At 32.7% G+C, this 13,878-nt stretch overlaps 1 protein-coding gene across 1 annotated transcript; it reads right to left on the reverse strand.

Annotated features, from left to right (window-relative positions):
• Positions 1-10,133: 10,133 nt before the first annotated feature.
• On the reverse strand, positions 10,134-13,815 carry cenpo (centromere protein O). Its single transcript, XM_022750721.1, has 6 exons — positions 13,698-13,815; positions 13,362-13,513; positions 12,527-12,677; positions 12,113-12,384; positions 10,894-11,053; positions 10,134-10,265 (listed from the first exon to the last, which is right to left on the reverse strand). The coding sequence occupies exons 1-6, from the start codon at positions 13,717-13,719 to the stop codon at positions 10,156-10,158; spliced, it is 867 nt and encodes a 288-aa protein (XP_022606442.1). The 5' UTR covers positions 13,720-13,815; the 3' UTR covers positions 10,134-10,155.
• Between the last annotated feature and the right edge of the window lie 63 nt (positions 13,816-13,878).

Raw genomic sequence — 13,878 nt, forward strand, 5'->3', positions numbered from 1 at the left:
GGAGCAGGTGAGGGTCATGGCCGAAAACTGTCGGCACAGCAGTCATTTCCAACAGGAGCAGGTAGCAGAACTGAGCAGCGGATGAACTGCAATAAGGCCAGGCAATAAAAATATGCACAGTATACTAAGTCATAAAATATCAAAAAATGGTCATAGTGTATTAAGGCATAAAAATGTATATTATAGTAAGGCATAAAATGTCAAAAAAAACGTCATAGTTATATGAAGGCAATAAAAATGTCATAGTATACAAAAGCATAAAATATCATAAAACGTCATAGTATACTGAGGCATAAAACGTCAAAAAAAATGTCATAAGTATAGTAAGGCATAAAAACATCATTGTATAGTAAGGTATTAAAATATCATAAAAACTATCATAGTGTATTAAGGGCTTAAAAAAGTCATAGTATAGTAAGGCATAAAAATGGTCATGGTATTGTAAGGCACAACATGTAAAAAAAACGCAGAAAACAACTAGTTGTGTTGTTGTAAAGTTATTTAATTGGCAACTGTTCAATGAGTGAAGAGAGAGAGTTCTGGAGATGCTGTGGGGGGCGAAGAATCCTGGTTGTTTTAGGAGGAATGTGGAGGTGGGATTGGCTGGCGTGGAGCAGGTTAGGGTCATGGCTGAAACTGTTGGCTCAGCATCATTTCCAACAGGAACAGGCAGCAGAACTGGAGCAGGCATGGAACTGGCATAAGGCCAGGCATAAAAAATCATAGAATTAATAAGTTGTAAAAAAAATCAAAACTATAGTATTAAGGCAGTAAAAATGTCAGATTGTTATAGGAAGGTATGACAATATCATAAAAACATCATACTATACAAGGCATAAAACATCATAGTATAGTTAAAAGCATATAAAAAGTCACATTTGAAAGTTGATGTAGATCATTTTAAGCTATTTAGTGCTGAGATTACTGATCAGAAAAATACCTGATCTTCCAGCTTTTTAAATAATAGTAGCAGTTTTTTCCTCACACGTTTATATGGCGAACGATATAATCAACCTCGCCTGGTGTCGAATTAGGCGCTTTTAACTGCGCGCAGTGTGGCAAGACTGTATTAGATCACAACTCCAGCAAACTACACAAGACCCAACAGTTGATGAAGGTTTTCAAATAGAAAGAAGGGTGGGGCAGTCAGTTTGACGAGTACATTGTAAATAGTTCTTTAAAACTTTTTCAGCATCATGGAGTTCTTGCCCATGTGATCTCCAAGATGGTGTTGGATAGTGTTTTTCGAAGAGGACCTCTTGACCTCGAGGAGTTGAACTTCGGTTAATGTTAGCGGAGAGAAAAAAATTGTTTGGTGTTACTGTTTAACCTCTTTACCCCTTCCTGTTCAATTAAAGTTTTCATGATATGCTTTCCAGCCATATCATTAATCAAACATAGTATTAGAAAAGAATGAAACCTCATGAGGCATTCATTAACCAACACTTTTCTTAATTATATTTCATTATACAATATTCTCTGTTTATGTCACGTTAATATTAAAAGTTACAAATCTTAAAACCATTAGATATTTAACCCTCCTCTTGTCCTCCTGGGTGAAAATGGACCCAATTCTGTTTTGTCCAGTCCTCTTTTCCTCCCTGCCTATCTGTCCCTCCATCCCTCCCGTTTCATTCCTCCCTCCGCCTCCCCTCTCTCCTTTCCCTCTCTTTCCTTCCTTTTTGTTCCTCCCTCCTTTTGTCCCTCATCGCTCCTTTCACGCCAACCATCCACCTCCACATTCCTCCTACTACAACAATGATTCATCGCTTCCCCCAACATTCCTCCAAAACTCTCTCCTTCACTCAATGAACAGTTGCCATTAAAGAATTTCTATTAATACACAACTGGTTGTTTCTGTGTTTTTTTTTTTACATTTTGTGCCTTACAATACCATAACATTTTAATGCCTTACTATACTATGACGTTTTTTTTTATGCCTTAACACACTATAACATTTTTATGATATTTTATAACTTACTATACAATGACGTGTTATGCCTTACTATACTATGACATTTTTATGATATTTTATACCTTACTATACAATGAAGTTTTAATGCCTTAGTATACTTTGAAGTTTTTATGCCTTACTATACTATGATGTTTTTTGCCTTATTATATTATGGCTGTTTTTTTTACATTTTATGCTTAAGTATATTATGACGTTTTTTTTTACTTTTTATGCCTAATTATACTATGACTTTTTTATGCCTTAATACAATATGACATTTTTATGATATTATATACCTTACTATACAATGACATTTTTATGCCTTACTATACTATGATGTTTTTTTGACATTTTATGCCTTAGTATACCATGACGTTTTTATGATATTTTATGTCTTTTAATACAATATGACATTTTTATGATATTTTATACCTTACTATACAATGACATTTTTATGCCTTACTATACTATGACGTTTTTTTGACATTGTATGCCTTAGTATACCATGACGTTTTTATGATATTTTTATGCCTTACTATACTATGGCGTTTTTTTTACTTTTTATGCCTCAATACTGTATGACATATTTATGATATTTCATACCTTGCTATAAAATGACATTTTTATGCCTTACTATACTGTGACATTTTTTAAAAATTTTATGCCTTAGTACACTATGACGTTTTTTTTGACATTTTATGCCTTACTATATTATGACATTTTATGCCTAAATACACTATGACATTTTTATGATATTTTATAACTTACTGTACAATGACATTTTTATGCCTTATTATACTATGACGTTTTTTTGACATTTTATGCCTTACTATATTATGACATTTTATGCCTAAATACACTATGACATTTTTATGATATTTTATAACTTACTATACAATGACATGTTATGCCTTACTATACTATGACATTTTTATGATACTTTATAACTTACTATACAATGATGTTTTTATGCCTTACTATACTATGACATTTTTATGATATTTTATACCTTGCTATACAATGACATTTTAATGCCTTACTATACTATGACGTTTTTTTGACATTTTATGCCTTAGTATACTATGACATTTTTTAAAAAAATTTTATGCCTTAGTCTTCTATGGCATTTTTTTTTTTACTTTTTATGCCTCAATACCGTATGACATATTTATGATATTTCATCCCTTGCTATAAAATGACATTTTTATGCCTTAGTCTTCTATGGCGTTTTTTTTTACTTTTTATGCCTCAATACCGTATGACATATTTATGATATTTCATCCCTTGCTATAAAATGACATTTTTATGCCTTAGTCTTCTATGGCGTTTTTTTTTACTTTTTATGCCTCAATACCGTATGACATATTTATGATATTTCATCCCTTGCTATAAAATGACATTTTTATGCCTTAGTCTTCTATGGCGTTTTTTTTTACTTTTTATGCCTCAATACCGTATGACATATTTATGATATTTCATCCCTTGCTATAAAATGACATTTTTATGCCTTAGTCTTCTATGGCGTTTTTTTTTACTTTTTATGCCTCAATACCGTATGACATATTTATGATATTTCATCCCTTGCTATAAAATGACATTTTTATGCCTTAGTCTTCTATGGCGTTTTTTTTTACTTTTTATGCCTCAATACCGTATGACATATTTATGATATTTCATCCCTTGCTATAAAATGACATTTTTATGCCTTAGTCTTCTATGGCGTTTTTTTTTACTTTTTATGCCTCAATACCGTATGACATATTTATGATATTTCATCCCTTGCTATAAAATGACATTTTTATGCCTTAGTCTTCTATGGCGTTTTTTTTTACTTTTTATGCCTCAATACCGTATGACATATTTATGATATTTCATCCCTTGCTATAAAATGACATTTTTATGCCTTAGTCTTCTATGGCGTTTTTTTTTACTTTTTATGCCTCAATACCGTATGACATATTTATGATATTTCATCCCTTGCTATAAAATGACATTTTTATGCCTTAGTCTTCTATGGCGTTTTTTTTTACTTTTTATGCCTCAATACCGTATGACATATTTATGATATTTCATCCCTTGCTATAAAATGACATTTTTATGCCTTAGTCTTCTATGGCGTTTTTTTTTACTTTTTATGCCTCAATACCGTATGACATATTTATGATATTTCATCCCTTGCTATAAAATGACATTTTTATGCCTTAGTCTTCTATGGCGTTTTTTTTTACTTTTTATGCCTCAATACCGTATGACATATTTATGATATTTCATCCCTTGCTATAAAATGACATTTTTATGCCTTAGTCTTCTATGGCGTTTTTTTTTACTTTTTATGCCTCAATACCGTATGACATATTTATGATATTTCATCCCTTGCTATAAAATGACATTTTTATGCCTTAGTCTTCTATGGCGTTTTTTTTTACTTTTTATGCCTCAATACCGTATGACATATTTATGATATTTCATCCCTTGCTATAAAATGACATTTTTATGCCTTAGTCTTCTATGGCGTTTTTTTTTACTTTTTATGCCTCAATACCGTATGACATATTTATGATATTTCATCCCTTGCTATAAAATGACATTTTTATGCCTTAGTCTTCTATGGCGTTTTTTTTTACTTTTTATGCCTCAATACCGTATGACATATTTATGATATTTCATCCCTTGCTATAAAATGACATTTTTATGCCTTAGTCTTCTATGGCGTTTTTTTTTACTTTTTATGCCTCAATACCGTATGACATATTTATGATATTTCATCCCTTGCTATAAAATGACATTTTTATGCCTTAGTCTTCTATGGCGTTTTTTTTTACTTTTTATGCCTCAATACCGTATGACATATTTATGATATTTCATCCCTTGCTATAAAATGACATTTTTATGCCTTAGTCTTCTATGGCGTTTTTTTTTACTTTTTATGCCTCAATACCGTATGACATATTTATGATATTTCATCCCTTGCTATAAAATGACATTTTTATGCCTTAGTCTTCTATGGCGTTTTTTTTTACTTTTTATGCCTCAATACCGTATGACATATTTATGATATTTCATCCCTTGCTATAAAATGACATTTTTATGCCTTAGTCTTCTATGGCGTTTTTTTTTACTTTTTATGCCTCAATACCGTATGACATATTTATGATATTTCATCCCTTGCTATAAAATGACATTTTTATGCCTTAGTCTTCTATGGCGTTTTTTTTTACTTTTTATGCCTCAATACCGTATGACATATTTATGATATTTCATCCCTTGCTATAAAATGACATTTTTATGCCTTAGTCTTCTATGGCGTTTTTTTTTACTTTTTATGCCTCAATACCGTATGACATATTTATGATATTTCATCCCTTGCTATAAAATGACATTTTTATGCCTTAGTCTTCTATGGCGTTTTTTTTTACTTTTTATGCCTCAATACCGTATGACATATTTATGATATTTCATCCCTTGCTATAAAATGACATTTTTATGCCTTAGTCTTCTATGGCGTTTTTTTTTACTTTTTATGCCTCAATACCGTATGACATATTTATGATATTTCATCCCTTGCTATAAAATGACATTTTTATGCCTTAGTCTTCTATGGCGTTTTTTTTTACTTTTTATGCCTCAATACCGTATGACATATTTATGATATTTCATCCCTTGCTATAAAATGACATTTTTATGCCTTAGTCTTCTATGGCGTTTTTTTTTACTTTTTATGCCTCAATACCGTATGACATATTTATGATATTTCATCCCTTGCTATAAAATGACATTTTTATGCCTTAGTCTTCTATGGCGTTTTTTTTTACTTTTTATGCCTCAATACCGTATGACATATTTATGATATTTCATCCCTTGCTATAAAATGACATTTTTATGCCTTAGTCTTCTATGGCGTTTTTTTTTACTTTTTATGCCTCAATACCGTATGACATATTTATGATATTTTATACCTGGCTATACAATGACATTTTTATGCCTTATTATAATATGACGTTTTTTTTTTACATTTTATGCCTTATTATACTATGATGTTTTTTTATGATATTTTAGGCCTCACTATACTATTACGTTTTTATGCCTTACTATACTATGACATTTTTTTTACATTTTATGCCTTAGTATACTATGGCGTTTTTTTTTTACATTTTATGCCTTAGTATACTATGGCGTTTTTTTTTTATGCCTTAATACTGTATGACATATTTATGATATTTTATAACTTACTATACAATGACATGTTATGCCTTACTATACTATGACGTTTTTTTGACATTTTATACCTTACTATACAATGACGTTTTTATGCCTTAGTATACTATGATGTTTTTATGCCTTACTATACTATGACATTTTTTTGAAATTTCATGCCTTAGTACACTTTGACGTTTTTTTGACATTTTATGCCTTAGTATACATGATGTTTTTATATTTTATGCCTTAGTATAATATGACTTTTTTATGCCTTAATACACTATGACGTTTTTATGATATTTTATAACTTACTATACAATGACGTTTTTATGCCTTACTATACTATGACATTTTAATGATATTTTATACCTCACTATACAATGACGTTTTTATGCCTTACTATACTATGACATTTTTTTGAAATTTTATGCCTTAGTACACTATGACGTTTTTTTGACATTTTATGCCTTAGTATACTATGACGTTTGTTTTATGATATTTTAGGCCTCACTATACTATTACGTTTTTATGCCTTACTATACTATGATATTTTTTTTTACATTTTATGCCTTAGTATACTATGGCGTTTTTTTTACATTTTATGCCTTAGTATACTATGGCGTTTTTTTTTACTTTTTATGCCTTAATACTGTATGACATATTTATGATATTTTATAACTTACTATACAATGACATGTTATGCCTTACTATACTATGACATTTTTATGATATTTTATACCTTACTATACAATGACATTTTAATGCTTTACTATACTATGACGTTTTTTTGACATTTTATGCCTTAATATACTATGATATTTTTATGATATTTTATAACTTAATATACAATGACGTTTTTATGCCTTACTATACTATGACATTTTAATGATATTTTATACCTTACTATACAATGACATTTTTATGCCTTACTATACTATGACGTTTTTTTGACATTTTATGCCTTAGTATACCATGACGTTTTTATGATATTTTATGCCTTACTATACTATGACTTTTTTATGCCTTAATACACTATGACGTTTTTATGATATTTTATAACTTACTATACAATGACGTTTTTATGCCTTACTATACTATGACATTTTAATGATATTTTATACCTTACTATACAATGACATTTTTATGCCTTACTATACTATGACATTTTTTTGAAATTTTATGCCTCAGTACACTATGACGTTTTTTTGACATTTTATGCCTTAGTATCCCATGACGTTTTTATATTTTATGCCTTATTATACTATACTATGACTTTTTTATGCCTTAATACACTATGACGTTTTTATGATATTTTATACCTTACTATACAATGACATTTTTATACCTTAGTATACTATGACGTTTTTATGCCTTAGTATACTATAACGTTTTTATGCCTTACTATACTATGACGTTTTTATGCCTTAGTATACTATAACGTTTTTATGCCTTACTATACTATGACGTTTTTATGCCTTAGTATACTATAACGTTTTTATGCCTTACTATACTATGACGTTTTTATGCCTTAGTATACTATAACGTTTTTATGCCTTACTATACTATGACGTTTTTATGCCTTAGTATACTATAACGTTTTTATGCCTTACTATACTATGACGTTTTTATGCCTTAGTATACTATAACGTTTTTATGCCTTACTATACTATGACATTTTTTTGAAATTTTATGCCTCAGTACACTATGACGTTTTTTTGACATTTTATGCCTTAGTATACCATGACGTTTTTATATTTTATGCCTTATTATACTATACTATGACTTTTTTATGCCTTAATACACTATGACGTTTTTATGATATTTTATACCTTACTATACAATGACATTTTTATGCCTTAGTATACTATGACGTTTTTATGCCTTAGTATACTATGACGTTTTTATGCCTTACTATACGATGAAATTTTTTTCAAATTTTATGCCTTAGTACACTATGACGTTTTTTTGACTTTTTATGCCTTACTATACTATGACATTTTTTTTGAAATTTTATGCCTTAATACACTATGATGTTTTTATGATATTTTATCCCTTACTATACAATGACATTTTTATACCTTAGTATAGTATGACGTTTTTATGCCTTAGTATACTATGACGTTTTTATGCCTTACTATACTATGACATTTTTTTGAAATTTTATGCCTTAGTACACTATGACGTTTTTTTGACATTTTATGCCTTACTATACTATGACATTTTTATGCCTTAATACACTATGACATTTTTATGATATTTTATAACTTACTATACAATGACGTTTTTTTGCCTTACTATACTATGACATTTTTTGACATTTTATGCCTTACTATAGTATGGCGTTTTTTTTTGTGACACTTTTATGCCTTAGTATACTATGAGGATGCTTTACTGTACTATGAAGTTTTTATGCCTTAATATACTTCGACATTTTTATGCTTTACTATACCATGTTTTTATGACATTTTATGCCTTACTATACTATGACTTTTTTATATTTTATGCCTTCCTACACTATGATGTTTTTTTGACATTTTATGCCTGACTATACTATGACTTTTTTATGCCTCAATACACTATGTCGTTTTTATGATATTTTATACCTCACTATAAATTGACACTGTTATGCCTTACTATACTATGACATTTTTATGCCTTACAATACTATGGCGTATTTTTTTGACATTTTATGCCTGACTATACTAGCCTCAGATCTCTGGACATTTTTAAAAAAACGCTGAAACTGCTGTTTGCCTTTACAGTATTTATAATGTACAACAGAAATACTGCAAATGCAGTCTTTGTAACTTAGATCAAAATCAGATGTGACAGCAGTAGTAGCATTATTCCCCAAAGCTTGAATAAGTGTTTTGCACAAGCTGAGTGATGGTTATTTACTGATTGTAAAACCTGCAAGAGGCCCTGTAACTATGCTCCGAAGGCAATTTGAAATTTAATCTTTCAACCACAAACTTGAATTACCAATAATCCCATCCAGTTTACTTCAGATACAATGGGGCTATTATATTTCACACGCTGAGACAGCCTAGCAGCAGGCAGTGCTGTTCAACAGCGCTCTAGGGGATGATGCACACAAAATCAGGTAAGAGAAAGACATCCTTGGCTTTAATTTAAAAGGAAAAAGACTGATTTATTTAAAAAAAAAAAAGAATTAGTCAAAAACATGTATTTATCCCTCAAGCCCTTGTACAAATGGATCAAATCTACAGGAGACCTGTGATACAGAGAGAGCTCAGAGTGTTGAACCAAAAAGAGGACAGAGATCTGCAGCATAAACTGAACATGCTGGACAAACAGCACCAGTACACCTGCAAAATGCTTCAACAAAGACGGGACTCGCTTATAAACGAACAGAGGAAAGTGGTGATGGTAAAAATCTGTGAACCTAAAGCTACAGTCAACATCGCTATGAGAGAAATTGGAGAACACAAGAACACTGAGACACACCTCAGAGGTATTCACACATCTGATGACAGAAGACTGTACTCCAGAAAATCCCAGTATCATGACAAAGGATCTGAACAGGTGGAGCAGAGTCGGTCGGCATCAGCTCCACCGTCATCAGTCAAACCCACAGGTCCAGTGAGACACAGAGGCAAAGCACAGAGTAACGTGTCTCTCATGCAGATGAAAAATATCGCAACTATTGACTCAATATCAGAAAAAGAGCTGGCCAGGCAACGGCAAGAAGCCCAAGAGGAAATGGAGAGAATGAAACAGCTTCAGAGGGAAACGTTACACAAGAGGGTGACAGCTTTCATACAAAGTCTCAAAGACAAAGGCAACATGGAAACACTCGTGGAACCTCCATAGAGGATCTTTAATGTTTGGAGTCATAAACATAAATTAATTATCTTCTCAAAGCTCAACAATTATAACACCAAGAAAAAAAACAGTTTCATTATAAACAATGAGAATAAACTATGTACATATGTTTTCAGTAAATGTAAAAACAATGCTCAGTTTTGTTATTTCTGAGTAGATTAAACAATATGCCCCATCTTTTTCATGGTTATCAAAGCTTTGTGCACCGGAGTCTCCATGAGCAGGGTGCAGTTCTTCTTCCACTCTGGAGAATCAGGAAGCTCCTTGTCTGCAAAAAAATAATAAAACAGAATAAGATATAATAAAATAAAAATACCCAGGAAGTGTGGATGCACAACAGCATTACTATAGTTGTTAGAAAGATATTCTCTATTTGAACATATATTTTACATGTATTCAATATCTTAAATACTTCTCTTACAGACTCCTACACATTTTGATGTTGTATTTCAAACCATAGTTTCACCAATTTCTTATTTTAGTACCGTAAACTAACTTATATCTAACTGGCCTTAAATTCACCCTCTTATCTTGCCAAATGGTGATGTAGGGCTGCAGTGATTATTTTCATCATTGCATAATCTATTAATGTTTTTTTTTTGTTCTCCTGTTATATTGTTTAATTGTTTAGTCTATTAAAAGTCAGGTAAGAAAATCACTACAATGTTCTTGCTCATCAGATAGACAGGTGTAGTGGATTAAGAGCTCCGACTGTGACAGAAGCAAAAAGAAAAAGCAGCTCTGTCGTTCTTGAACTCAATTTGTTAACATTTCGGTCCTCAGACCTTACTTGTACTCACTTCATTGTAAAGAAAGTGATCAACAGCATATCGCTTTGATTGTATTGGCACAGATACATAGCAGTAAGTAATATCAGTTTGAGTTGACCATCCTACCTTCACATTCAAAGTGGACTCTGGTGGGAAGACAGCGGGTGTGGTCAGTGTAGTCTAGGATGCAGAGAACAGCAGGCTTCCCTCTCGGCACAGTCAACATCAGCACCAGTAGCGAACACAAGACATTACTCTCCATCACTTCAATGGACTTATGTTGCTCCTATAAGCAGGCAGGAGGACAGAGGCAGTGTAAACTTATTTGCAGGCATCCTAAATATAGTTCTACTCTCTGAGAGATGATCTAACTAGCCAGTTGAGGCTTTCTTGCCCGACAAAGACATAAATAATACCCAAGAAAAACTGGTAATTTCTAAATCTTCAAGTCTTTGCATTATTCAAAAATGTTTTAATTTTTTTTTTTTTACTGCTCACCACCACAACCATACGTGTGTATGTTGTCTGAGGGGCTTTGATTTGGTTGATATATTGTATTGGAGAGCCAAATTTATTAGTATACAATATGTGATAAGCCAATATTTGAATTAATTGTGTCATAAACAATGTATGATCAGAACTGCAAAAAGAAACTGCAGCACAAACATTTTATAGGTTGCTTTTTAAATACATTTGACTCTTACTCAGAGCCAAAACTGACATTTTCAAATTACTTGTGTGATCTGACATACAGCCCAAAACCCAAAGACATCCCATTTACAATCATATATAACTGAGAAAATTCAAAAATTAACATTTAGGAAGAACCCATGACATTTTCGTATTTTTGCTTTAAAAAAAATTACTTGGACATTTATCAAAATGGTTGGCTATTACTTTCCTGTGGATTGACTAATGAATTAATAGTCTCATCTTAAGTGTATGAGAGCCTGTTTTAGCCCCTGTACATCAACATTAACTTTTTAAGAACAAAACCTGAACGAGCCTTAACAACAATGTTTATGTTGCACTAAGTTTATGCAGGAAACAAATATGAGCCAACTTATTGATATCTGATTTTAACTATTTTAAATATTGTTATTTTTATCACCACCAAAAAAATACATATCCAGTATAAGTCATATTTCTTATTTTTAGGACAAATTTCACCATATGGCAAAAGCTGACTGTATGTAAAATGCCCTTTTTTTTGTGTTTAGGCAGGTGCTTAAACCTGTCTCAGCCTTTGAAGGTGGCATCTCCACAGCCACATATGCAACTGCTCTCTGAGAGATTTGTCAGATATTATTCAACAGACCAAAATAAAATAAACAAAGTCTGGCACCTTAACAAGCTTTAGCTGCTGCTTGCGACCGGCAAATGCGTTGAGATGGCAGCTGAGGGTGTCCAGAAAAGCCCTTATGTTTGTCTGCATGTTGCTCTGCTCAGCGAGGTTGTTCAGGGGGATGAACGGAGGAATGTTGTGACGAGTGATCCTCAGCCTTGGCTTCAGGTCTATCTCCAGGTTGTAGGTGTCCAAGTAGACCCCCTCGAAGGCTGTCGCCACAGACACGCACACTCCTTTACCCTGGCGAGTCTTTATGACATCGTACCCACCTAGTGACATCAGCAAATCAACAGAGAGGGTGAAGGGAAGGTTAAGACAGACTGATAATGAAGCTTATATGAAACACACAGCGTTAATGACAACCTCTCACTGTCAAACAAATAAAAGGGTGAATGAATACAAAATAATTACCAATGAGGTGATGAGCATGCACAAGATCTGTCAGTTGTGTATGTCTGGCCATCAGCTGCAGTAGCTGTGAGTCCTCGGAGTCTTCATCCATTTCCTCCTCTTCTTCATGTGTACGCTGTCTGTCCATAGACATCATCAGTCTCTGAAGAGTCTGCAACAGGACATTGTAACCAGTAGCAACAAGTCATCAGCATGCAGTGCAGCTTTATGAATAACGTTAGTAATACACACACATACACTTTGAAACCAATACACTCAACTTCATGATGTACCTGTGCTGTTTATTGTACAAAACAAGGAGTCCTGCAGCAGATGGTGTGACCCCCACAGAGCCCCTATCTGTTTCCATTTTATTTAATTTGTTTCATGGGACCAAGACGTTATTTCTAACTGGTGGGTGCCATTTTGTTTCAAATGCTTCAGTTTTTCAATTTCATAGAGTTCCCTTTGTCTGTCTGCCCATCCTCCTGTGGAAACTATGTCCTCAGTGTTGATTCAACTGAATGGTCATATTCACATATTCAGAGACTTAAATATTTAATGTATCCGTATTGTTATAAATGGGACGGAAGAAGAATCATCTCCAACACCATAAAATATCTTAAGGTTGAATTGACATTTAAACTGTTTAAATAAAAACTGAACATTATAGCCTATCATGAAAGTGGGATTTATTGCAGGGCTGTTGTATTAGTTTTTGCCAGGTGTCCCTAACAAACTGGCAACTGAGTATGTCAGTGCGTCTTTTGAGCCATCTTAACACAGATGACTTAAGTGTCACATCTCATGCAAACTAACTAACTTATGATTAAACTCTCCTGACTCCATGAATCACCTCCACTGTCTGTATCTCTGCCTTCAGCAGGTCTCTCTCGGTCGTCAGCGCCTCAGCTTTAGCCTCCAGCTGCTTCACGAGACTCTGCTGCTGAAGACGAACCTTACGGTTCCTTGCCTGAGCCTCCAGCAGATTCAGCTGACCTAAAACACCTGTGGATAAAAAAACAAAACAAAACAAAACACAACACACACACACTCTTATCAGCTTTCAGACGGGACATAAACAACCTCATAAACTGCTAGGCACGCTAGCTGTATTATTAGCTAGCGTGGCGACGTAACAGTCACAACAAACCCCTTCACAACTACTGTATCTTCCCGCGGTCTACGTTACCTTTCGTTGGTCCTCCCTCCATGTTTTCGCAAAGTTGTTTTATTTATTTCGTGTTTGATCATGTGAAAACAGTCGCTAGAAGTTGTGGGTTTTCAATTTTGGCGGTTCCTGCCTGAGTCATAATTTTGCAACCCCGCCCACAGCTCTGACCCCGGAAGCACATTTAAAAACAATTTGTAAT

The sequence above is a fragment of the Seriola dumerili genome, unplaced genomic scaffold (genome assembly GCF_002260705.1).
Source record: "Seriola dumerili isolate Sdu_G_001 unplaced genomic scaffold, Sdu_1.0 BDQW01000149.1, whole genome shotgun sequence".
Classification (NCBI taxonomy): Eukaryota; Metazoa; Chordata; class Actinopteri; order Carangiformes; family Carangidae; genus Seriola; species Seriola dumerili.